The sequence below is a fragment of the Pelophylax lessonae genome, assembly GCF_965119305.1.
Source record: "Pelophylax lessonae genome assembly, chromosome: 5".
In the NCBI taxonomy this organism is placed as follows: domain Eukaryota; kingdom Metazoa; phylum Chordata; class Amphibia; order Anura; family Ranidae; genus Pelophylax; species Pelophylax lessonae.
In genome coordinates this window covers 415,064,074-415,090,287 of record NC_138772.1, presented here as the reverse complement: position 1 = coordinate 415,090,287, position 26,214 = coordinate 415,064,074, and the positions used below count along the sequence as shown (strand labels likewise).

Here is a 26,214-nt window from a genome sequence, read left to right as displayed (position 1 = left end):
ATCTCACGAGGGGGGGGGTGAGGGGGGGTTGGAGAAAGAGAGGGGGTGGGTGAGGGAGAGAGAAAGGGGGGTGAGTGAAGGAGGGAGAGAGGGGGATAAGAGAGAGAGGGGGGTGGGTGAGGGAGGGAGAGAGGGAGGGGGGGATGAAAGAGAGGGGGGATCGAAGAGAGAGACAGAGAGAGGATGAGAGAAGGGGATGAGAGAGAGAGGGGGGTGAGAGAGAGAAAGGGGGATGAGAGAGAGAGAGGGAGGAAAGAGAGAGAGGGGGATGAGAGAGAGTAGGGTGAGAGAGAGAGAGAGAGAGAGAGGGATGATATAGAAAGAGAGGGGGTGAGAGGGAGAGAGAGAAGAGGGGTGAGAGTGAGAGAGAGAGGGGGGATGAGAGAGGAAGGATGAGAGAGGGGGGATGATATAGAAAGAGAGAGGGGGTGAGAGAGAGAGGGGGTGAGAGAGAGAGAGGGGGGTGAGAGAGGCGGCTCTAGCAACCAGTGGCCAATAGAGTCTTAGGTGGAGGGGGGGGGCAGCTTTTTTGCTGCCCCCCTGCAAAGTGCTGCCCTAGGCCTGGGCCTTGTTGGCCTAGGCCAAAATACAGCACTGCTTATAGGTCCTGTCCCTCTTCCAGGCTGTGTCGGAACCAGGAAAGGAGAAACAGCACACTGATGAGCTCACCTCTCTGCTCCCTCTTTCTATCAGCATACTTAACAGATGAGCACTGCAGCACCCCTGATCGGCTCATCATGCTGCCCATTCATCTATTAATATGAGCTTCACTGTACAGAGGATTTCTATTAGGTCTGCCTGAAGTCCAACTCTGAGGTTACATTGGCCCATTTAGACACAAATTCTACTCTTATGTTTTTAAATAAACAAATACATGACCTCAAATAATTTCTAGTGCCGTTTCCTTTCTGATAAAACCATCATAATGTTCGAGTCTATATCTTAAAATGCATGACTGTGAATATAGACTCTTTGAAGTTTTCTATATTAATATAGATTACTTCTTATAATGCCATGGCACACACTATTGTATGCATGCATAAAGAACCAAGTCAAATAAAGAGACGTGAGCTGTCAGTTCTACATTCTGAAGAGGGTCATTTAAGGTTGAGAGACCCTAAGGATCTGCAATTTCTATGCGCGAACATAAAGATCTACAGAGGGAGCTGCCACAACTTAATAATATTCTCTTTAAAAAGGGATTGTGCTTTTAGCAACATACATTCTTCAAACAAAAATGCTTACAGGCAAATCCAGGGCTAAAGGCTAGAACTGGTTAAAAAGAAAAAGAATTTTAAGCAAATCACTCTGTACCGTACCACTGAGTGTCTAAGTACAGAATTTAATAAAACCCTTCACTGTAAATCTCCAAAATTTTAATCCAATACTCCATTACAATAAACCCCAAATCTTTTGATCTTTGACAGAGAAATCTTACTCTGTAAAGATGACTATCTGAAAAGGGTTTGCCTCTTTGATTTCGGGCTTACCTGCTGTGGGAGAGTTGGCATGATGAGACTTTTTTGGCAGGTTGAATATTTGTTCACCAGGATCTGGAGGTGGGAGGGCATCCTGACCTTGTCTAGCTTCCATGGGGTCATACTCCTTCCCATCGTAGTTAGCATCAAAGAATTTCTTAAACCACTGAATAAAGTCCAGGTTGTCTTGGAATCGTCCTTTTACCAATTTTTCCACTGGGATAACCTAGTCAGCAAAAAAGCCAATAATCAGTTATTATTCCTATTATGTGTTGATCTATATCAATTTTAAGTTGACAAACACAACATAGAAGAGAGCCCTATATTTTAGGAGCATCAGCTGACTGGCTCTAGGGATTTCCCCAGCCCATCCTTGACATAAGCATTTCAGGAACATGGGCAAATCAAACTGAGCTTACAAAGAAGTGAAAACTCTAGTGCAAATGATCATCAGATCCAGAGATACAGAAAGCAGCTTTTATATACAAAATTTGACTTTTTCTATTTTTTTTTTTTTTAAAGATAAATAAAGTGAAATCCCTGCATGTCTGCAGTGCCATCTTAAGAGAATTAAAGGGACCCGGGCAATGCAGTGCATTGGGGCCCTGCCTACACAATCACCCATGAGAGTAAAAATGCAAATTATCAATAAGGCTATATTTATTGGTAAAGCAGTGCCAGGCTAATGACAGCTTCCAAGTTTGGCGGCTGGGTCCAGTGAACACACAGACACGGATGGGAGTCAGACACGACTGTCCTGTCTGTGCCTGTTCCTGTGGAGGCGGACAGGCATTTCTGCAGTTGTGGTCTCCCCCTCCACGGCCCAAGTGGCCTGAGAGCAGCGCTGGACCGACTGGCGCTTGCCACCTGCTAAGTTCGGCGGCGGGATGCACACGGGAATTGGGACTAATGCTTGGCTGAGGCTGGGTCACTGGACAGGTGGGGCCCCCGGGCAACTGCCCAGCATGCCCATTCGGTAAGATGGCCCTGCATGTCTGGATGCCATTGGGTATGTCACAAAAGTACTTTACACTTTTTTAAATTACAGTCAAGTTATGTTACCATTTTGTGGAGTTCTGCCAGAAGCTGGTGGAACAAAAAAGTTATATTTGGGATTATGAGGGTGAAATGGTTGTAGTTTGAGATTACTAAACACTTAAAAAGCTTAAAGCTATGAGCACCAGTAGACAAAACACTACTCTTATCTTCGAGGAGCAAGATTATAAAAGAGCCATGTTAACAAGTGATATCTTCGCATATCATCAGCAAGTGTATTTTGGGATTACTCACGAAATAGTAGTAAACTTATCTACTCATGTCACAATATATTTATAGAAGCATGTACAAAAATGTTAAATATAAAGCAAAAGCCATGATACTAAAATCAAATGCTATAGTAAACTAAGTATTGTCATTACGTGTGATAATAGTGCCTTTTTTTTTTTTTACCAAAAGCTTAACAGTTTCTATCATTACATTTGGATTCTTTTGATTAACAATATGTTTTAAATAAAGGGGAACCCCAGCTATTAGATTACTGAGATTTTCACCTTCTTTCAATCAGGTTAAAAACACCAGTATGACATTGTTGTCTATGCTTCAATTATCATAAATAGTGGAACTCTTTTTAAAGTTGCCAGGAAATACCAAACATGTAAACTGGTACAGTATCTTCTGGAATAGGTTATACCAGTTTCAGGGACAACTAAAGCGATGCATATTATTCGCATACAATTGACAGGGACCTATGGGAATATTTGGATGTGAAATGGCCCGTAACACCCACATGCCCTTCCCAAGTTGCACAAATGTCTAAAGAAACCCCCTGGTAGGGAAATTGTGTCAGGACATTGTTGCCAGACCAAGATGGCAAATAGATTTGTTGATAGCCAAATTAGACCACATGTATTAAGGCTACCCTCATACCTAAAGGACACACTGGAACTCCTGAAGGTTGTAGAGGGTTAGACCATTCCAGAGGGAGCGCAACTAGTGTCCACTGATATCGAGGTACTATACTCATGTATATCCCGCAATAAGGGAGTGGAGGTGGTCTCCACTTTCCTTCGGGAACAGGATAGATCCAGCTGGCCACTAGCGGAGTTTGTGGTGGCCACTAGTGGAGTTTGTGGTTAAACTGTTGAACCATATTCTTACATCTACAGTATTCTTATTTAATGGGATGGCCTATCTCCAGGTACAGGGGGTTGGGATTAGTACAGTTTGTGCCACATAGTTTGCCACCCTGTACCTGGGGGGTTGGGAGAAATCCCTATTCTCGGACGATGCTGCATCGATCTATCTGCACCACATCCTAATGTGGCTTCACTATATCAATGGCGTATTCATTGTCTGGACAAGGACCCCAACCGAATAGACACAATTCATGCCATTTATATCCAATAATGAATACAATCTCAAATTACCATGCAGTTTGACACGCATAGCATCCCTTTTTTGGATATAAGACTGTTTATAGAACCCAAAGGTTCACTGTACACTACTCTGTACCGTATGGAGACTGCAGGAAACACAATACTGCATTTGAAAAGTGCCCATCCTTGACCCCTGGTACGTAGTATCCCCTACAGCCAATATTTGAGGCTACAGTGGAATTGTGCCAGGGAGGAAGACTTTGAATGGGAGGCAAAAGTTCTACGCAATCGACTTTTGGCTCAAGGTTACAGTAGAAAGATATTGAAGAAGGCCTATCACAAATCCAAACTCAATCAAAAGAGAACATTTGATCTTTGCGCTCAAAATTCGGAAAAGAAACAATACTACTAAAGTGATTACAAGGTTCAATGCCCATCAGGAACAAATTAGAGAAATATTGACTCGAAATTGGCTTTTTCTGATGGATGATAACATCATTTCAAAATATATAATTAATCGTCCGGAAGTGGTATTTTGTAGATCCCAGTCAGTTAGGGATAAGCTGGTCCATAGCCACTATCTCCCCTTGGGGGATCCTGAGGGGGCCGTGGGAGAAGTAGGTACTTATCCAATGCGGGTGATGCGATCAATGTCCATGGGTCAGAGAAGGGAACACACTTTCACTCCCCGGGGGGAGGTATTTTTAGATCTAAATCCTTTGCGAATTGTCAAACAGAGCAAGTGATCTACATAGCTTTTTGCATATGTGGATCAATCTACATTGGGAAAACAAAAAGGACCTTAGGGTGGAGGATACAGGACCACCTATACTACATTAATGTGGGGCTCCTGTACAGGCCCTTTGGAAAACATGTGGGTTTAAGACATAGCTATGACCCAAAAGTAATCTCCTTTTTTGTGCTTAAAAAAATCCCCTAAAACCCAAAGGGGGGGGGAACTTTGATAAACAAATACTTAAACAAGAAGCAAAATAGATTTATAATCTAAAGGCAACGTCCCCTCCGGGGCAAACACAGCAATGTCCTTTAAACCATTTTTATAACATCGACTGACCCTGATTAATGTTAGGTTTATTTATTACTCACAATGGGATACTTCTGTGATCTAATTTTCCCATTCTTCTTTATAGACAATCCATGTACGTGGCCCTTTATGTGGAATAATATAATTGTCATATATTCTATATCATAATATATGCATTGTTTTTGGATGTTATGCCTTTGAATATGGTGAGATATCTCTGGTTATTGATGACCGTGTTCTTTTGATGGACACTCGGGCGCCCTGCCCGGATAGGGGAGTATTCTTATCCTCCCAGCCATCTGTACCCGGCTGGAGTTTCTCCTCCAGCCGGAGGTGGCACTGCGTGTGGTTGGATGTGGCCTCACTCTATGGCTTTTGCCTTCAAGGCTCTGTCGGACCACGCGCCTGCGCCGGATGGGACGTTAGCGGGCCGCGCATCAGCCCTTTCATATCTGGTGGGACGATGTTTAAATGTAGGAATGGCGGGATCTGTGGCCGGAAGCAGCAGCAGCGGATTCTCCCGCCATACCCACAGTGACCCTACAAAAAGGTGAGAAATTGCACCCCCCCCATTCACTGGGAAGACCAGTGTAATGCGGTTTCTCCTCTCCTAGCTCCCCCAGCCCTTCCATCACCCCCAGAGCCAAAGAGTGGGTGTCTGCATTGTGCTAGGAGTTTAGAGGCCTAATTAAACCCAAAAGCAAAACTGTTTTGAATTGCAGCTCACCAACTGATTGGATTAGTTTTCTTTTTTAGGCTTTTTACCTTTATTTTAACCTTGTGATTCAGCCAGCAAGTTTATTTTTTCAACTTCCTTTATTAGTCCAAGCTGTCCAACAAAAGTAGCAGTTAGATGCCTGTGACAACATTGCTTACCAATGACAGGGGTGCTTACAATGGTCAGATTTTATTTATTAATGTAAAGCATTTATCTCAAAAGAAAAAAAAAAAGCTATTGCTGGAACTGCTTAAAAAGTATTAGCTGGAGTTCAGCTTCAATTTGTTAGTCAAGTTCATCTAAATCTTCTAGCCTAGCACTACACTCTCCCCAGACTGACCATGATGCCGTCCAAAGGTGTCTGCTTTACTAATGCAGACACCTTAAGACAGGAAGTGTGTTACTGGCCATATTACCACGTGACACAAAGGAAGAAAAAGCTTAAAAAAAGAAAGAAAACAAATGCAGCCACCATGTCTAAGGATTGGTAGGCTGCAAAATATTACATGTTTGTGGCGCTTATTACCGCTTTAGGGGTTGATTAACAGAAGAACGTGGTGCAGGTAAATGGGATTTTTGACTTACTGTAAAATCCATTTCTCTGATGTTCATTGATGGACACAGCTCCTGATCTTCTTAACTATTGGGTTATACCGCCCCCTACAGGAGTAGGACACTAAGCAGAAAAAAAGTCTGGCTACCAGGGGGTATACTCTCTCTCTCTCTCCGCTATAGTTACTCAGTTTTGTTACAAGTAAGAAGAATTACAACTCCACAGAAGGGTGGGTGCTGTGTCCGTCAATGAGCATTGGAGAAAAGGTTTTTACAGTAAGTCAAAAATCTAATTTTCTCTTTTGTTCATTGACACACCTGATCTTCTTAATCATTGGGACCTCCCAAAGATTTAAACATGAGGGGTGGGAACAGCGAAAAATAAATTCTCGAGGCTAACTATAGCCAACCAGGTAAACAGGAGCTTAATCAAAACAACTAGAGCTCAAAAACAAAACAACAAAGAAAACAACTGGAGCTCACCTGAAAAAACAATACACCCTCAAAGAGGACCAGGTCCTCTAAACAGCAGCTTGCAAAACCTTGCAGCCAAAGGAAACATCCGCAGATGCCAACACATCCACTTTATAGAACTTTGTGAAAGTGTGCACCGACGACCAGGTGACTGCCTTGCAAACCTGTGTCACTGAGGCTCTGAGGAAGAGGCAGGTCCTCGAAATGAGTTAGCTAGTCACTGCAAGGACTTCATACCCGTGATGCGACAATCCAGATGCTGCAACAATTGTGTTGATATGCCTTTGTCAAATCTATATTTGTGAGTACTAACTTGCACTTTTTTTTAATAAAGCCATTTTATTTGGGGTATTGTGCTAGGCCAGTGTACCCTCTGTTTTTTCTTGTTCCTGTGTCACTGACGCCTGATGATGGAGGCCCAGGAGGCATCAAGCACCCGAGTAGAATGCGCCTTGACAGGGAAAAGAGAAACCTGACCCTTGATGGAATAGGCCTAAATCACCATCTGTCTGATCCATCTGGAAATGATCACAGAGGAAGTGGACAACCCTTTCCGAGGCCCATCCGTATACACAAATAGTGAGTCTGACTTCCTAAAAGTCTCTGTAGCTGCCAGGTACACCCTATTCGCCCAGACCACATTCAAGGCATCCAAAGAAATTTCCTTAGGATGTTTTGACCTGGGGCACAGGGAAGGCAACACAATGTCTTCATTCAAATGAAAATCAGAGACAACCTTTGGAAGGAACGATGGACAGGGGCTAAGAGCCACCTAATCACTGTGAACCACCAAGTAAGATGAACGACAGGATAATGTCACTAATTCCGACACCCTGCGTGTGTGATAGCCACCAAGAAGTCCACCTTCTGGAACAGCGTAAACAGGGGAATCTCCCAAAGATTCCCAAAGGGAGGCTTCTGAAGGACTGAGGTCCCAAGTCGGCAACTAGGACCGCACTGGAGGGGCCAAGTCCTAACTCCCAGAAGAAAAGAACACAGTAGGGAGTGTGTGGCCAAGGGCCGTTGAAAAAAGACCACTAAGGCCAACACCTGACCCTTGATAGTACTCAAGGCCAGTGCCTGCTCGACCCCACGTTGAAGGAAGGCCAAGATCCAAGCCACCGAGAAAGAGCGAGGATGAACCCCAAGAGATTCACACCACTCAATGTAACGTCTTCCACGTACGATGGTAGATCTTCCTAGAAGTAGATTTCCTAGCTTTTAATCAGCATTGGAATCACTGATGCAGACAAATCTTCATCCATCAACACCTGGTGTTCAACAACCAAGCTGTCAAAGCCAGGGACTGTAAAGCAGGATGGAAGATTGGTCCTTGGGATGGCAGATCCTCCCTGAGAGGCAGCCTCCAAGGAACATCTGCGACCAGCCGCACCAGATCGGTGTACCAAGCCTGGCGAGGGATCGGAATCCCTTCTGCCTCGATCCTGCGCTGAAGTCTTGGCAGAAGCTTAAGAGGAGGGAAGGCATTAATCATACAATACTGACCCCATGGGGCCACCAGTGCGTCTGCTGTGTCCACCAGAGGATCCTGTGACCGAGCCACAAACCTCTGCACCTTTCTGCACCTCGGGATGAAGGGACCACTCCCCTTGGTCCAATGCCTGCTGACTGAGATAATCCACTTGCCAGTTTCCCACCTAGAGTGCCAGCTACCTCCAGAGCTGCCAGGACACTTCTTGTGCTCCCTTGGTGAATGACATAAGCCACAGCCGTGGCAATGTCCGATTGAATGTGCACTGGACATCCCTGAAGATGATCCGTCCAATGGTCCAGGCACAGTCTGATTGCTTGGAGTTCCAAGACATTTATCAGTAGTCTGGACTTTGAATTTTTTGCTGAGGATGCCTCCCAGCCGGACACGCTGGCATCCGTGGTGATCTCTGTCCAATACAAAGGGAGGAAGGATTTGCCCAGCCGAAGCACAAGGGAATGAAATCACCATATCGGGGGCTCCTTTTTCACTAGTAATGGCGGCAATCAGCTTTTTTTTGCGGAACTGTGACATTGCGGCCGACAAATTTGACACTAAGTGACACTTTTGGAGGAGGGCTGCAGCCTGACCCTTTTTCCGTAGGGCGGATTCCTTTTCACTTTATGTAGTAGAATATACATTGGCATAAATTTATGAAGAAATTTGATTTAGTTTTTTTTAATTATTGGATACGTTTTATAGCAAAAAGTAAAAAATATGTTTTTTTCTTTTCAAAATTGTCGGTAATTTTTTGTTTATAGCGCAAAAATAAAAAACACAGAGGTGACCAAATACCACCAAAATAAAGCTCTATTTGTGGGAAAAAAGGACATTAATTTTATTTGGATACAGCCTCGCAGGACCGCGCAATTGCCAGTTAAAGTAATGCAGTGCTGCATTGCAAAAAATGGCCTAGTCAGGAAGGGGGTAAAACCTTCTGGGGCTGAAGTGATTAAAGAAGGTAAAGAAAAAATAGGGCCAATACTCAGCCAGTCCAGGCTCTAGAGATATCCTGATCTTAATGTCTGGATCCACCCAGAGATGGCTGACTGGCAGCTGAGTCAGCCCTTCAGCGTGCTGCTGAGAGCCTGGGCCAGCTGTTCCCCCCAACAGCAGGTCTGAGCACTGGAGGGTCAGAGCAGAGAGCCCGTGACTGACATGCACCAGCTCCCTACTCACTGAAGACTGAGAACCTAGCCATCAGCCATCTTTGATTGCTCAGGTCTCGGTCCATAGGCGGCAGGGAACAATTGTAGGATTGGATCGATGCTGCATCCACCTGAGTATGAATGTTTGTTTTTTCTAATCCTAAACTTCTCTTTAAAAAAAAAAAGATAATATATGCACATTTTCTTTACCTGCAAAAATATGTGCATTTTTTTTATTATTTGAAAGGTGAATTTATCCTATAACATGAGTTGCATGTGCAGAATCTTTGTCTCATCTGTCCTGGACTCTGCAGTGCTAATAAATATTGTTCATCATGCATTTATTGCAATGTGGATTTCAATGCAACTATTTAACAATACAGCAGTATATATATCTGTCTCTTAGATGAAAGCCGGAAACAAAGCTCAGTCACAGCATATAAACATGCAAGAATGATTCAGTAGTTTGGTTTTGGCTTATTTGTAGAAGGAAGTAGGACATACACTAATGAAGTAAACTCCCCCAACACATTCCATTTGTCTTCCCAGCTACAAGCTTCTGCCTACAACTGTAATAAGCGAGTCCAAAAAGTTCACTTCATGTATAAGAAGTTGTTTTATTTATTTTTTTTTTCAACATCCAAGATAAAAAATAAAACATACATGTGAAAAATAGTTGGTTCCATAACACTAAAAACATACACATGCTTCCCGAGCTATTTCAGAAACTGAGCAACCCTGAAGCAGTTATGCATTATGGTGATCATTGCCCCACAGCCACTAGAGAACCCCGGTCTACCAAAACATGTCCAGCAATAATGTGTTGAAGTAGCTGGGTCCCATGTTGGTTTTGCTGGTGTAAAAGTTTCCCAGGAGATGCTGATACAAATCATACAATCGTGGTTTGGAACTGTGCCCTAAGTGCTAATTTAGTCACTGTGCAATTAGACAAAGTTTTCCCAAAATGTTTCGTAGACATCAATAAAGAAAGAATAAGCAGTTCAGTCTGGAAACGCCCTACCTTATCAACATTCATTCTTTTAAATGAGGCTTGAAGCAGTTTGAAATTGTGAATGTACTCATGTTCTAGCTTGGCTTGAAATTTGACCTTCTTTAGGCTTATGCACCCTGGAAAGAGCATATCCATAAACTGGCAATAGGCAGCACCTGGAGAGAGAGAAAGCGAGAGAGAGTTATACATGGAGAGCTATCACACTACAATAATATTATGCTGTCATAAATGATCGTACATGCTATCACACTTTATGTAAGATTACAGTTCAGAAACCTGGAGAAAATGCATTACGTTATTTATTGTAAAATATGTCTTTGCATAAATTAAGCTTTCTATTCTTGCTCAAAAAACCAGTTAAGGACAAGTTCTCTTTACAAAAGATTACTACGTTACTATTCCTAAGCATGTTTCGTGTACTACTGAACCAGTCCAAAGCTCCGCATTTAGCAATGTATTTATATTTGTTGTATGCTTAGTGCAGCCTAATATACCACAATATCAGCCATTGTATGTGTAGCACCCTACAGGTAGGTGCTAGGTAAAGGTATAGTGGGAATTGTCTGCGTAACAGCAGGGTTGTGATTTATTAGTTAGGGTGTCATGGTTTCCAGGTGTGCCTGCTGAAGGGGGAGTCTCCTCACTGGCTCTGTGAGAGGCTTCTCATAGGGCGGTGGAGGAAACCCAATCAGGGGACACATCCCAGCTTGTAACTACCCCAGAATGCAGATTGTGCTGCAAAGGATTCTGGGAGTAGGTATAAGTTTGGGGGTGGCGCATGACACAATGTCTTTGGCGGGAGCAGAATCCCAGGAGGGAGAGAACGGCTGTCTCCCCTCCTGTCTGAGGAGGAGGATCTCGGGGTGCTGCCTGAAGATCCAGAGAGTGCTGAGCTAGGCTGAGGAGATCCGGTGGGCCGAGAACCTGTGGAGAATCAGAGGGGTCCAGTCCCAGGAAAGCCTACACAGGTCGTGAGTACTGAAGATTGCCCCTGGGGGTCTGCCTGAAGTTAGAGGGGACCACTCCGGAAGAGGTTCGGGGATCCAGTGCCAGCTAGTGGTGAAAGGGGGTAACTAGGTTGAGGACCCTGAAGTGACAGAGGGGGTACATAGTCAGTGGACCATGAAGAGCTTAAAGTGTAAAGGGGGCGCCTGCGGTTTGGGCCCTGAAGTGCTAGTGCACAGTGTGAAGTGTGCCAGTTGAGAGTTGCAGCAGTACAGGAACTTACAAGGAGCTTTCTCAGCCAGTGCAGTGCTGGAGGGGGCCATTCAGTGACTTTGAGCTATAGCAGTGTTACAAGTCAAGCAGTTCTACAGTCCTGGATCTTCTGGACTAAAGTCGAGGATCCAGCACAGTTTTCAGTGATACACAGTGTTCAAGCGTCAGGAAGTGTTGGCTAGCGTCGGTTGGCGTCAAAACAGCGCTAACGGGCATTTTTGCCAGAAAAGTCCCACAATTGTATTTAGTTCCTAAAGGAGTATCCCACTCATTCCCTTCTCCCATCCCCTTAATTACAATAAAACAACAAAACAAAGATGCCGGAGTTGTCAATGTCTCAGTTCTCACACCCAGGGTCGCAGCTAACAAGGGCTGGAGGGATAACCGGTACCGATGGCAGACCCACATAAGGCTCAGTGCCTGGAAAACCTGCTACATATGTGTTGTCATATAATAACAAATCTACATTATTCACCTGTTTTTTGTTGGCAACATTTGGTAATGATAAACGTTAAACTCCAGGAATGATTTGTGTTAAAGTGTTACTAAACTTAGGACCCTGCATTGACTATATCTGGTCTCCTACAGTACACAGGACATGGATGTGCAATTATTTTAGTAAACAAACTGCTAAAAAACTTTTTTTCATAAGCAGTTAGAGCAGTCTTGTGACTTCTATCAGTGTTCTATTTAAACCTTGTAGGAGGAGTTTTTATTCTCCTACGATTGTCCAATGAGGCTGTAGGACCCCTGACCCTCTCTCTGGGCAGTGCTGATAGGCCCTGTGCTGCAGTCTCAAGAAAAAAAAAATATAAAAATCCCTCTAGCAATAAACACCAAGCAATACACAGCATACTGGGCATGTGCAGCCTGACTTCAGTAACTCTGTCTTATCCGGACATGTTATGGGGACAATGCAAGAAAAGGAGAATCTGTGCATAAAGGATCAAACAGCCTTTTTACACAATGCGGTGGATTAACCCCTTAGGTTCCACAGTTAGTATAACAAGCATGCTTTACTACATATACAGACTGATTTTACTGTTGTGGGTTTAGGAACACTTTAAATAATTACATTGGTCTACTACATTACCACATTGTCCTAGTAAGACCAATATAAATATTCCTATTCCATACTTAAAGCGGAGTTCCGGGCACGAAAAAGTTTTTTCAATAGACATACCCCCGGGACAGTCAGGGCTAGTACATTCCACAATGGCTAGCCTCTGATCTGTCCCGGTTCGCACTTACCTGCAAGAAGAAATACTCACTTATAAAATTTCTTCTCCAGCGTTGCCATCTCTCTTGTGGGCAGCTGAAGCCGGCGCAATCCTCTTCCGCGTCCTCTTCCGTGTCTTCTCCCAGAATGCGCCTGCACCGGCCCCTCTCGTCACTTCCGGTGCGGCGCCGCATTCCTCCACAGCTTCTGGGCATTCTGGTACAGCAGCACTCCACAAAGCGCCAAATAAACATCCAAGGGTCCAAGGTAATTTAATGATAAAATTGATTCATAGCAGAGTTTGCCCCCCAAAATGTGTTGCATTTATTCTGCTATTAATCAATTTTATTATTATATTACCTTGGGACGTTTGTTTGGTGCTTTCATTGCATTACATGAGCAATAAAAACCTGACAGGCGTCCTAATCCCCCTCTTCTCTATCTAAAACAAAAAAGATTTGCCTTTAGTTATACTTTAACTGCAGTAATGAAAAGATACTCGAGCCTTAGTGACTCCATGAAAGTCAGAGAACAAAGTGCCCCGAGTAGGCGCTCCATGTGTCTTTCATACATTCATCTCTTGTCACAATCCTACAGAATGAAAACAGAATGGTGCTGTCTCAGCTACTGTCACAATTAAATTACTACAGATGTGTAGTGTATGGGAACCTCGTGAATCATATTTTCCTTTCATTCCAGCTAGAAATTCCAGAAAGGCTGAGATCCAAGTGCTGACAGAGTGCAGTCCTCATGTACTACACTGATTCATACACATCAGACTGAGGGGAGATACATTATTTGGCCTTTTCCAGACAGTGAGGGGCTTCATGATTATGAAGTCGCTACTGTAGGGACCGATTAAAAATTCTGCTGCTAGGAGGTTTTTTTTCTTAATTTTTTCTCGCATATCCTTTGTTATTACCTATCTCCGCTATTTCATGTGTTTAATGTAGGGGTTCATTATTATAAATCAAAGTGAACCTTGTACCTAAAATGCAAGGTCTTCTATTTAAAGGGATATTAAATAAAGGCTCATGTTTTTGTTTTTAAAATTAATAACCATGTTATATTTACACCTGCTCCGTGTAATGGTTTTGCCCTGATCCACCTTTTCTCGGTTACCTGCTGGCGCTCCTGGCCCCTCCCCTTTGCCAAGCACCCTCAGAGCAAGCCACTTGCTCTGGGGTTACTCTTGTGTACTTGCTTCCAAGCTGCCTCTGTGTGTCCATGAGACACACATAGCATTAATCGGCTTCGCCCCCCCTCTACCTGGCTGTGATTGGCAGCAGAGAAAGCAAATGGCTCCTCCTGCTGTGTCCCAGCCAATGAGAAGCGAGAGACCCGGGAGAGTTGCTGCTCTCATGCACATCGCTGGATTTAAACGAATAACCATGTTATATTTACACCTGCTCCGTATAACAGTTTTGCACCAGGCAGCCCTGAACCTACCACTTCTCAGGTCCACTGCTGGCGCCCCTGGCCCTCCCCCTTGCCAAGCACCCTCAGAGCAAGCCACTTTCTCTGAGGTCACTCTTGTGTGCTTGCTTCCAAGCTGCCTCTGTGTGTCCATAGGACACACATCGTGTTGCTCGGCTTCGCCCCCCGCTGTGATTGGCACCAGCGTAAGCAAATGGCTCCTCCTGCTGTGTCTCATCCAATAAGAAGCGAGAAACCCAGGAGAGGCACTGCTCTCATGCTCATCACTGGATTGAGAGGGGGCTCAAGTAAGAATTGAGGGGGCTGGGGGGGGGGGTGGGTAGCTGCACAGAGGAGTTGTAAAGGCTGAAGGCTTTTTACCTTCATGCATCCTATGCAGAAAGGTAAAAAACCTAAAGCCTTTACAACCATTTTAAGTATTTCCACCCCCCCCCCCACCCTTGCTGAACCTTCATAAAAAGGCAAAAAAAAAAAAACCTGTAATGAAAAAATGTTGGTATAGATACATTGATGGCATACTCTTCTTTCCCCTGGGGAATGTAGCGTTCTACACGGAGAAGATGCTCCCAGCACTGTTTTGCAGTATTTTCTCACAAAATTTGGAATACTCCATATTCCATGTAACCTTCTCAGAGGATTATAATGTCACCTCCTGCACCATGGAAGTCGGAGTAAGGGCCTATTTACAATATATAGCCTTGCCCAATACAGTACACATTGACAAGGCAAACTGCCTTGTGTTCAGTTCACAACACTGCATTGCAGTATGTGCACAAAAAAACTGGCCTTGGATTCCCTGGAGAGGGGCTTACTTTCCTCTGCGTCACTTCTCTTTCTTCATTTTCATTCTCTTACTTATTCCTTTTCCTGTTTTTTTTTTCCTTCTTTCTTTTTTCTCATTTTCTGTTATTTACTCTCAGATGCCAGTATGCTGAGTTTGTTTATGCTGAGTCTGGCCTTACTTCTGGAGCCAAATTTTTTGTTACGGTTTCTGGCCCTTGGGCAGGGGTACTGCCATTTTTTACATCTAGAGGCTTTTGGCATAGTACCCCCCCCCTTTTTTTTTTGGTTCTGAGAGGGCTCTCGGACTCCCTCTTTATATACAAACATGGGTCAATCTCAGGTACTGCTTAGTATGTTTTACATTTGATTGTTTAGCTTATTCTTTAGACTTTGATCATTGAAAGCTGCATTGATTGTTATTACCCTAATAGACCATAATGGTACCAAGACACCCTCACCTGGTTACCTTTCGATTTTCTTTTATACCATATAAGAAACCTATTAGTCTGTGGTATATATGTTTTTATTCTCAACCACTCTCAGCTGCTGGCCTTGACATCTGTCCACTGTTTTGTGCGTTTGTCTTTATTCAATAAAAACTTTGTGAAAAAAAAAAACAGGACATGCGCAAATTTTTTTACCGCAGTGTTGTGACATGCTACACCTGCATTGCAGTGCTTTGCTGTGAATAAAAAAAGAAAAATGTCACCTTGTGAAATTTCAACAAAGCTGTTAAAAACATTGAGATGCAATGTAAACGGTACATTGGCATGGTATAGTTTGAGTGTAAATAAGCCCGAAAGGTTTGCTTAAAGTCCATCATAGACAGAGGGCACGGAGACATGCAGACACAACAACCACTTCCAAGCATCTGTCAGCCACCAGCTCCCTAAAAAAAAATGGCCATGTCATGCCACTGAATGCCTTAAACCTGTAGGAGTAGGGAGACACCATAGACTCCTCTGCTAATCATTGAAAAAAAAAAAAAAATCAATCAATCAGTTTCCCAACACATCCAATAACTTCTTCCCAAAGCTCCCCTCAAGCAGTTCTGTTTCCTGGTGCTCCCAATAGATTGAAACTCCCATGGTAAAGTGGCCATGCTGCAGAAGTTCAAAAGCATACATATTCTTAACAAGCAGAAACTATTGATAGGTGTGAAGCCGGCCTAAGGTAACACACAGATTACTTCAACATCATACACATTAGAAGTTTCAGTAGCATTAATTTTTTTTTTTAATTTTTAATAGCAACGCAACATATTAAGGGAATGCATTGTGGTGCCTAGTGTTTTCTGACCCATAGTGCTGTGTTAGCAGTCCATTTAAATGAATGAGCTGCCTTACTGCAACACATGTGAATGCACATTAAGGCTTTGCATCGGACCAGACAGGTGTGAATGGGGCCTTAAAACTGACCTATGTAGCTGCAAGCACTATGGAGTAATTCCTGCTCAAAATTTAAATTCTCTCAGCAGCTCAATTCACTCTGAAACCCCTTAAAGCAGCAACTTGCAAGCCTTCCAAAATTCTAATCTTCTAATCCTGCTTTGTAAATGCAAAGAAAATGCAATGGAAGAGTAATATTGCTACTCAGAGAGCCAACTTGGATTGGATAACTTCACAGCTTCAGGGATGAACTGAAACCCTTTTACTTTTGAACTATAATTATTCAGACTGCATAAACAGTAATTAATATACCCCCTTTATTTTTTATTTTATCTTCCAAAGTTTAAAAAAAAAAAAAAAGTAAGGAAGGTAACTACAGTGCCTTGCGAAAGTATTCGGCCCCCTTGAACTTTGCAACCTTTTGCCACATTTCAGGCTTCAAACATAAAGATATAAAACTGTAATTTTTTGTGAAGAATCAACAACAAGTGGGACACAATCATGAAGTATAACAAAATTTATTGGATATTTCAAACTTTGTTAACAAATAAAAAACTGAAAAATTGGGCGTGCAAAATTATTCAGCCCCTTTACTTTCAGTGCAGCAAACTCTCTCCAGAAGTTCAGTGAGGATCTCTGAATGATCCAATGTTGACCTAAATGACTAATGATGATAAATAGAATCCACCTGTGTGTAATCAAGTCTCTCTATAAATGCACCTGCACTGTGATAGTCTCAGAGGTCCGTTTAAAGCGCAGAGAGCATCATGAAGAACAAGGAACACACCAGGCAGGTCTGAGATACTGTTGGAGAAGTTTAAAGCCGGATTTGGATACAAAAAGATTTCCCAAGCTTTAAACATACCAAGGAGCACTGTGCAAGCGATAATGTTGAAATGGAAGGAGTATCAGACCACTGCAAATCTACGAAGACCTGGCCATCCCTCTAAACTTTCAGCTCATACAAGGAGAAGACTGATCAGAGATGCAGCCAAGAGGCCCATGATCACTCTGGATGAACTGCAGAGATCTACAGCTAAGGTGGGAGACTCTGTCCATAGGACAACAATCAGTCGTATACTGCACAAATCTGGCCTTTATGGAAGAGTGGCAAGAAGAAAGCAATTTCTTAAAGATATCCATACAAAGTGTAGTTTAAAGTTTGCCACAAGCCATCTGGGAGACACATCAAACCTGAATCCAATCGAGAATCTGTGGAAAGAACTGAAAACTGCTGTTCCCAAAGGCTCACCATCCAACCTCACTGAGCTCAAGCTGTTTTGCAAGGAGCAATGGGCAAAAGTTTCAGTCTCTCGATGTGCAAAACTGATAGAGACATACCCCAAGTGACTTACAGCTGTAATCGCAGCAAAAGGTGGGGCTACAAAGTATTAACTTAAGGGGGCTGAATAATTTTGCACGCCCAATTTTTCAGTTTTTTGTTAAAGTTTGAAATATCTAATACATTTTGTTCCACTTCATGATTGTGTCCCACTTGTTGTTGATTCTTCACAAAAAATTACAGTTTTATATCTTTATGTTTGAAGCCTGAAATGTGGCAAAAAAAATCACAAAGTTCAAGGGGACCGAATACTTTTGCAAGGCACTGTAAGTAGGTAATTTCATAGAAGCCATACTTCAGCTTCTATGAGTGACACAGGAGCTATAAATGAGAAGGCAGACCTTTCAATCATCCGCCCCCTCCTTTCTTAGATCCTGTTTTAATCGTTAAAGCTGTAGAACAACTTCTGTGTATGGAGCAGCTGGGCGGAAAGGGCTGGCATAGTCTGGCACTCGTTATGGGAGCCCACAGCAACAGCCCCTTAGTTCTATAGAAACCCTGCTGCACCAAAAGATTACAGCAATGTGAGCGGGCATGAACCGAGGAGGATTTCAACTTAAGCTGGACATACATTACACAATTTTCTAATTCAATTTCCTTTAGATTTACCATCAATTATGTAGTGTAAGGACCAGCTTGATTACATACAAATTGAAAGTTTTAAGGTTTGACCTCATATTATATGGCTTTGGTAAAATATAGAGGAAAATTGTACAAGAAAATTGGATAATGTATAGCAGCCTAACAGAAGACAAATCAACACAAGGGACTTCTCCCCCAGACTGTAAATTATGTCCCTTGTGCTGATTTCTGTCTTTTTTTTTTTTTACTTAGGCTTTAATAAAGAAGGGGAAGTCTGAACCTATCCAAAACAAAGAGGTTATCGTTTAACATGATTTTTAAATGCATAAACTGTAGAGATCTGACAGTCAGGGCTGAATTTACCATGAGGCACATGAGGGGCTGTGTCTAGAAATTAGGGTAAGGTTTAGTCCACTTGTGTCTTACTGACATGAACTTGAAGCATTTTTGAAGGATCTGAAATTTGGCATGGTCTATTTTTCTATATCCCAACTGCTGTTATTCCTTAACACAAGTCGTTGCTTTTCCCCAAAATGTTAGGCTCCTGTCCAGGAAAACAGGTTAGTGTTTACATGTCAGCACACCCTATAAATTGATAGACCAAGAGTGCTTTAGAGAAAATCTGACCAGATGTGCATGCAACTGGAAGTGGCCACCTAACTACAGCATGTATGTGTTCATTTGTTTTAGTTTATGAGGGTCATAGTTTTTCCTTTTTGGATTGGAATATACAATATTTGAAGTTAATAAAATAGATTTGTTTCTTACAAAACGTGAAACTATATCGTCTTTCTTTTTACTGTATCTGCAAAAAGCTTACAGATCACTAGATGATTCTTCACACCTAGCCCCCAACTAGCCATAGAAATATTTGCCTGTGAAACAGTCTGGGATTTTGAGACGTATTCCTTGAACAAGAGCTGGGAATGTGGGTACTGAAAAAGGCAGTATGAAAGAGGCACAGTATATTTGTAGCCATATATCCTTTTATGGAATCCTTTCAAAATATTTTTGGTTTTATTTTCTCCTAATAAATGGCTTCCTGACTGCATATTTTTAAGACTGATTAAGCTAAGATAAAATTTTGCCTTTGCAGCAGACTAAAACAGAAAATCAAGAGGGAATTTATTTGAAAGATTAGGTCATGGTCAGGCCTCAGGCTCAGAGACTAGTAGCAATAGCAGTATAGAGGCTCCCACCGACCAGCTGGATAAGTACACAAGCAGGTTGCTCTGGCTGATGCAGGCTTATCTGAGGTGCAGGGTCTAATCCCTAACTGGTATTCACTAGAGTTACTGATGGTGGAGATGGGTTTTGCTGCATGTTAGTACCAGGTCACGGTCCTCAGAGTTGGTTCACCAAGAAGTGAGCAGGCAAGGGTCAAGTAGCAGATAGAGCAGGTAGGGATGAAGAAGAAGCATAGTCAGTAAACAAGTCAAAGGTCGGTAACAAGTGGTTTCAGGTTGGGAACAAGCAGAAGCGCTGTCGAGGAAAAAGCAAAAGTTCAGTAAGGGTGGTAGTGGAGATAAGGACAGCTGAAGCTACACAAAGGAGCAGGATATAGGGTGGAGAGAGCACAATAATCTGGCAAACAGGAAGTTTAAAGGCATGGTTGCAATATGAAGTTCATGGGAGGAGCAAGGAGTTCAATGGTCACCAGAAACAAGGTACAAAACAACATTATTCAAGGGTTAAGACAGGATGCTGCCCAGAATCTCAGGTGGCTCAGCAAGAAGATCTACTGCCGGACGCAGCAGAGGTCATGGGTTCAGATCCCAGGTTTGGACAGATACTATCAGCACTTTGTTCCCAGGGTTCCGAAAAGCCTAGTGCTAGAAAGGGCATAATGTAAATAAGTATGCAGCAATTACTGCAGTAACTTATAACAAAATTAGCACTCTCCTAAGCACCCAACTTACAAATATAGAAGGGGAGGAAGATACCCAAGTTGAGCTATAGCAGAGGCACCCAATGCTAGCGAGTTTCCAAATAAAAGGTAGTAGCCTTAGTCGTCTTGGTAAGGTTTGACTTTATTAAGGAGCATATACATTAGGTAAGGTGCAATAGGTTTTATGACGTTGGGGGCTAGATGATCAGTATGAAATGTTCAAATATAAACCAGTAATATTAAAACTGAAGTTTAGGTATGGTCCAGCTTGAACAAATGTAAGTATGCATATCTCATACCTGAGGGATCCCTGTGAAAGCTGTAAACTACTGTAGTACATTTCTTCACTATTATATTGATAGCGGCAGTCTTCTGGGTCCAATTCTGTGAATAGCAGCTGTACCAGTGAGTGATCCCTCCTGTGGTTTCTAGGCAGAAGAGCAGTCACTCGACAATGCTGCCATTCACAGAACACCTTGTATTTTTTTTTTCAATATATAGAAGAAGGAGTCCTCTCACTGAACTAGAAGGAGATTGTGACTTCCCTGCCGGTCTCTCCACCTTGTCCAATCAAAGAACACCTTGGATTCATTATGCAAAACACAAGATGTTCAGTAAATGGAGGCAATGCCGAATGAGCAAACCCTCTGGGCAATATGCAAGTTAGCCCCCTGGCATTGGACCCGGAAGACTGCTTCTCTCACTGCAGTAGTGGCAAGACTTAAAAATTGCTGATCGCAGACGCTCTCAATCACATCTGACAGAACTTCGGCTATTTGGCAAAGAGGAATGTGGAAAAATTTCACTCTCTAGGTGTGCAAAGCAGGTAAAGACATACCCAAAAAGACTTGCAGCTGTAATTGCACCTAAAGGTGGTTCTACAAAGTTTTGCTTCAGGGGGGCAGAATACAAATGCACGCCACACTTTTCAGATATTTATTTGTAAAAAAATGTGAAAACCATTTACCATTTTCCTTCCACTTCACAATTATGTGCCACTTTGCGTTGGTCTATCACATAAAATCCCAATAAAATACATTTAGGCGTTTTGGAGTGTTTTTGGGGAGTTTTTCTGCTCTAGGATCAGCTCTCAAAACGCCCAACAAGACAAATCCTATTCATTTCAATGGCCCCTGTTCACATCTGAGCGTTTTGACGCTGTGAGCAAAACACCCAACGCTCAAAAAAGTACATGAGCTTCTTTTTGGGCAGATTACAGGCGTTTTCCTTTGGTTTCTATTCAATCTAAAACCGCCTGCACAAAAAACGCCTGTAAAAACGCCTGTAAATCGCAGTAAAAACGTGCGAAAATGCTACGCTCAGGTGTGAATGTAGCCTTAAGTTTTTGGTTGTAACATGACAAAATGTAGACAATTTCAAGGGGTATGGAATCTTTTTCAAGGCACTGTGCCTGTGGTTTCATATGTTGAAAAGACAGATGGTCCAGTTTTTGTTTTTTTGCCATGCCTTTTTAGTCTATTCAAAATGAATTGGCTGCCTTAAAAAGAAACACATTAACTTAAGAGTAGGGGGGTCTCTGCCAAATCAGCTCATTGAGGTCCCCTCAAACACCCTACCTACCCTTTGTCTCCTCAGAGGATGTGCCCACCTGAATCTGGCCCTAGTGACCAGTGGTGCAAGAGTACTGGATGGTGCAAACACTCTGCCAACCCAATTCAAGCCTGTACAATATTTGGTAAAGATTATTCAGACTTTGGAGGCAAGATTGTCAAACTTCAACTTCATGTGTTCTTTTTGTCAACTGGAAGTTGATGAAGATTCCAAAATTGCCATGTGAGTGACCAGCATTTGAGTGACAGGCAAATATTTCACACAGAAAGATATTCTTATATTACCATAACGCTGGGAGCTGCCATAATTATCTCCTTAAATTGGGTGATGATTGGGTACTATGCGTAGACAAGGGATGGCTCAGCAGAATAGAAAACCATTAATACAGTGCTTTTTTTTTTTTTTTTTTTAATAATGTTATAGCTTCTCCAAAAGTGCTCATTATCTCTCTAGATAACTTTTACCTGGCATGTACATCATAGGAAATCCTTAAATTAGTTGCAATACTTGCTTTTATGATGCCTTGTACGCCCAGTTTTACATTAGTGTGTGCAATGTGTGAATAAAATATGTTCTGAGAGTAGAGCTCAGTTTTAACTAGCAGGACCTGTTCTCACAAAGCCACCATTTGTTTTTTTCATTTGTACCTCGCACGCAGCCAATATCTGCCTGAGGTACTGGCCGCGCTCCAGACACTTCTGCACTTGCTACTATTATAAAGGATACAGGTTTTCCTCAGATATGTTTACCAGAACACTACAAGACAGCATGCCACAGCAATAATGGAAAAAACGTTTATCACATTTATATTTATAAATTCCACTGTGAACAGTCTAAATTAGACTGAATTATATTTTATTGTTACCACACCCTGCTTTATAACGCAGCAAAAATGACAAATATTCACAAGGAGGTTCTTTCCAATTCACTGCACCATACGTAACTGCTGTGCTTGCTGGACATCTGCAGTGTCAGAAGAACCTGGCGGCACATCACTTCTTGCAGTACAGCTCTGTTACAGGCCATATGGCTGCATTGGAAAGCAGGGTGTCAGTGGAATGTGCACATTCCGACCAGAAGAATGCTTGTGTAAACTAATTCAGCAGTGATGAGCGTTCATTAACCACAGCTGGGGGAGTTTTATGACAAACAATTGAAAAGATATGAATTTATTTCAGTCATTAGTGCCAGTTATGGGTCTAGCCTTACAAATAATAACACAATGAACACATCTAACTTTAAGCAGACCTGCACTCAAGTGTACATTTTTTCAGTAATATAATCCTCCCCTCTCCACTAAAAATAATAAAAAAAAGCCACATTTTTATTTTTTTATTATTATTTTTTTTACTGCTGGACCCGTCCCTGCCTCCATTCTCACCTAGGCAAAAAATACATTTCACTCTTCTCCTGCAGTCTCCTGGGATAAAATTCTTACAGATTGTAAAGTGCTGGCGCTATATGAATCCTGCATTATAAAAATAATAACATACAGTGCATTGCGAAAGTATTTGGCCCCCCTTGAACTTTTCGACCTTTTGCCACATTTCAGGCTTCAAACATAAAGATATAAAACTGTGATTTTTTGTGAAGAATCAACAACAAGTGGGACACAATCATGAAGTGGAACGAAATTTATTGGATGATATTTCAAACTTTAACAAATAAAAAACTGAAAAATTGGGTGTGCAAAATTATTCAGCCCCCTTAAGTTAATACTTTGTAGCGCCACCTTTTGCTGCGATTACAGCTGTAAGTCGCTTGGGGTATGTCTCTATAAGTTCTGCACATTGAGAGACTGAAATTTTTGCCCATTCCTCCTTGCAAAACAGCTCGAGCTCAGTGAGGTCGGATGGAGAGCGTTTGTGAATAGCAGTTTTCAGTTCTTTCCACAGATTCTCGATTGGATTCAGGTCTGGACTTTGACTTGGCCATTCTAATACCTGGATATGTTTATTTGTGAACCATTCCATTGTAGATTTTGGTTTATGTTTTGGATCATTGTCTTGTTGGAAGACAAATCTCCGTCCCAGTCTCAGGTCTTTTGCAGACTCCATCAGGTTTTCTTCCAGAATGGTCCTGTATTTGGCTCCATCCATCTTCCCATCAATTTGAACCCTCTTCCCTTTCCCTGCTGAAGAAAAACAGGCCCAAACCATAATGCTGCCACCACCATGTTTGACAGTGGGGATGGTGTGTTCAGGGTGATGAGCTGTGTTGCTTTTACGCCAAACATAACATTTTGCATTGTTGCCAAAAAGTTCGATTTTGGTTTCATCTGACCAGAGCACCTTCTTCCACATGTTTGGTGTGTCTCCCAGGTGGCTTGTGGCAAACTTTAAACAACACTTTTTATGGATATCTTTAAGAAATGGCTTTCTTCTTGCCACTCTTCCATAAAGGCCAGATTTGTGCAGTATACGACTGATTGTTGTCCTATGGACAGAGTATCCCACCTGAGCTGTAGATCTCTGCAGTTCATCCAGAGTGATCATTGGCCTCTTGGCTGCATCTCTGATCAGTCTTCTCCTTGTATGAGCTGAAAGTTTAGAGGGACGGCCAGGTCTTTGTAGATTTGCAGTGGTCTGATACTCTTTCCTTTTCAATATTATCGCTTGCACAGTGCTCCTTGGGATGTTTAAAGCTTGGGAAATCTTTTTGTATCCAAATCTGGCTTTAAACTTCTCCACCACAGTATCTCGGACCTGCCTGGTGTGTTCCTTGTTCTTCATGATGTTCTCTGCGCTTTAAACGGACCTCTGAGACTATCACGGTGCAGGTGCATTTATACAGAGACTTGATTGCACACAGGTGGATTCTATTTATCATCATTAGTCATTTAGGTCAACTTTGGATCATTCAGAGGTCCTCACTGAACTTCTGGAGAGAGTTTGCTGCACTGAAAGTAAAGGGGCTGAATAATTTTGCACGCCCAATTTTTCAGTTTTTTATTTGTTAACAAAGTTTGAAATATCCAATAAATTTCATTCCACTTCATGATTGTGTCCCACTGGTTGTTGATTCTTCACAAAAAATTACAGTTTTATATTTTTATGTTTGAAGCCTGAAATGTGGCAAAAGTTCGAAAAGTTCAAGGGGGCCGAATATTTTTGCAATGCACTGTATTTCAAGAGGCGTTTATTCCATAAAACAATAGAAGCAGCGCTTGATCTTTCGCAATAACTAACAAAAATATGGTGCTGTGTCTGTTTACATGCGATTCTATGAATGGTGAAAAATGATGCCTTCTGCCTGGAGTTCAGCATTAACCCCCATCTTCACAAACACTGTTTAAATCTATAAAATATGAGACATTTCTGGCCTTTGACTGTCCATCCACACTTCTTCCCAGTTCTAGGTTGCGAAGTGCTAACTAAGGCAGTCTATGCTTTTACATCATTAACAATTTACTAGTTGGATAATTATATTTTACTGACAGATTCCCATTTAACCTTACACTAAGAGTTGAGACAAAAATAACTGAGTGGTAGACTACAGTAACATCCAGCATGACTTTCTGCTGTGATAGACTAAATATGTCAAACCTAACTCTGACCCGATTCCTTCACATCACATCACGTTTGCCAAATTTTAAACATACTCCACTGAAATAGCTTCCACCGTATCAAAGCATTTAGCTGGCTTCTGTGCTTAAAAAAGAAGTAAGGTGAAAGGATATAAGGTTATGTACAGCTGGTGAGTGTCCTTAAGTTAACAGGAGTTCCAAAAGTTACGATAAAAAAAAAAAGTCTTATTCCAGATGTGTACATTTGCAGTCAGCAGTGTGTAGGAGGGCCCGCTGATAGACATTACATTGACTGCAAGAGTCATCAGTTCTCAAGGAGAAACTTGAATCAGTGGCTCTGTGCACCTATTATAACACTCATACAAATGTTTTGGGGAAGAGATTCCACTTCCAAACCCTGCTGTTAGTCATTGTTGATGGTGTAACCTCCATGGTAGAATATTTCTTATAAGCATTTAGACACCTCATGTCCAGTATACACAATATTTCTTATAGGCATTTAGACATCTCATGTCCAGTATGCACACCCAGAGATCAAGCTTTTGAAAGTCCTGGAAGTAGAACTTCTAAGTGCAAAACTTTCAATCACAGGATTGCAGTAAGTCTGACCGCCATTCCGGTCTTCCTATATTCCCTCTAATATATAAAGGCCTCGCAGGAGTTCCTCTAAAAAAGGAGCATATTCTTGATTTTGACCACAAATATAAGCAAATCTCTCATGTCCAAGCTCATGAGAGATGTACCCATTCATTGGTATGTGAACAGCGTTTGCAGCAGTCACTGCTGTACTGGGGCCTCCATCTATGGCCACTTACATCATCTTTTTCTTGCAGAGTGAACCAAAGAGGTGCTGGTCAGTCATACTGGATACAAGAGAAATGGCCGCACACCAAACGATGGCCCACAATGAAAGGCTTTATTTAACAAGGATGCAAGGTGAGCCATCGTTTGGTGTGCGGCCATTT

General features: G+C 42.3%; 1 protein-coding gene across 2 annotated transcripts in view; it reads right to left on the bottom strand.

The window, feature by feature from the left end:
• Positions 1-26,214, bottom strand: part of MAPRE2 (microtubule associated protein RP/EB family member 2) — a 246,291-nt gene that overhangs the window by 46,944 nt on the left and 173,133 nt on the right. For both annotated transcript variants that reach the window (XM_082258688.1, XM_082258687.1), the window contains exons 3-4: positions 10,304-10,449; positions 1,491-1,704 (exon numbers count right to left, since the gene is read on the bottom strand). In XM_082258688.1, coding sequence (XP_082114814.1) covers positions 1,491-1,704; positions 10,304-10,449 — 360 coding nt within the window. The remainder of the gene's footprint in view (positions 1-1,490; positions 1,705-10,303; positions 10,450-26,214) is intronic.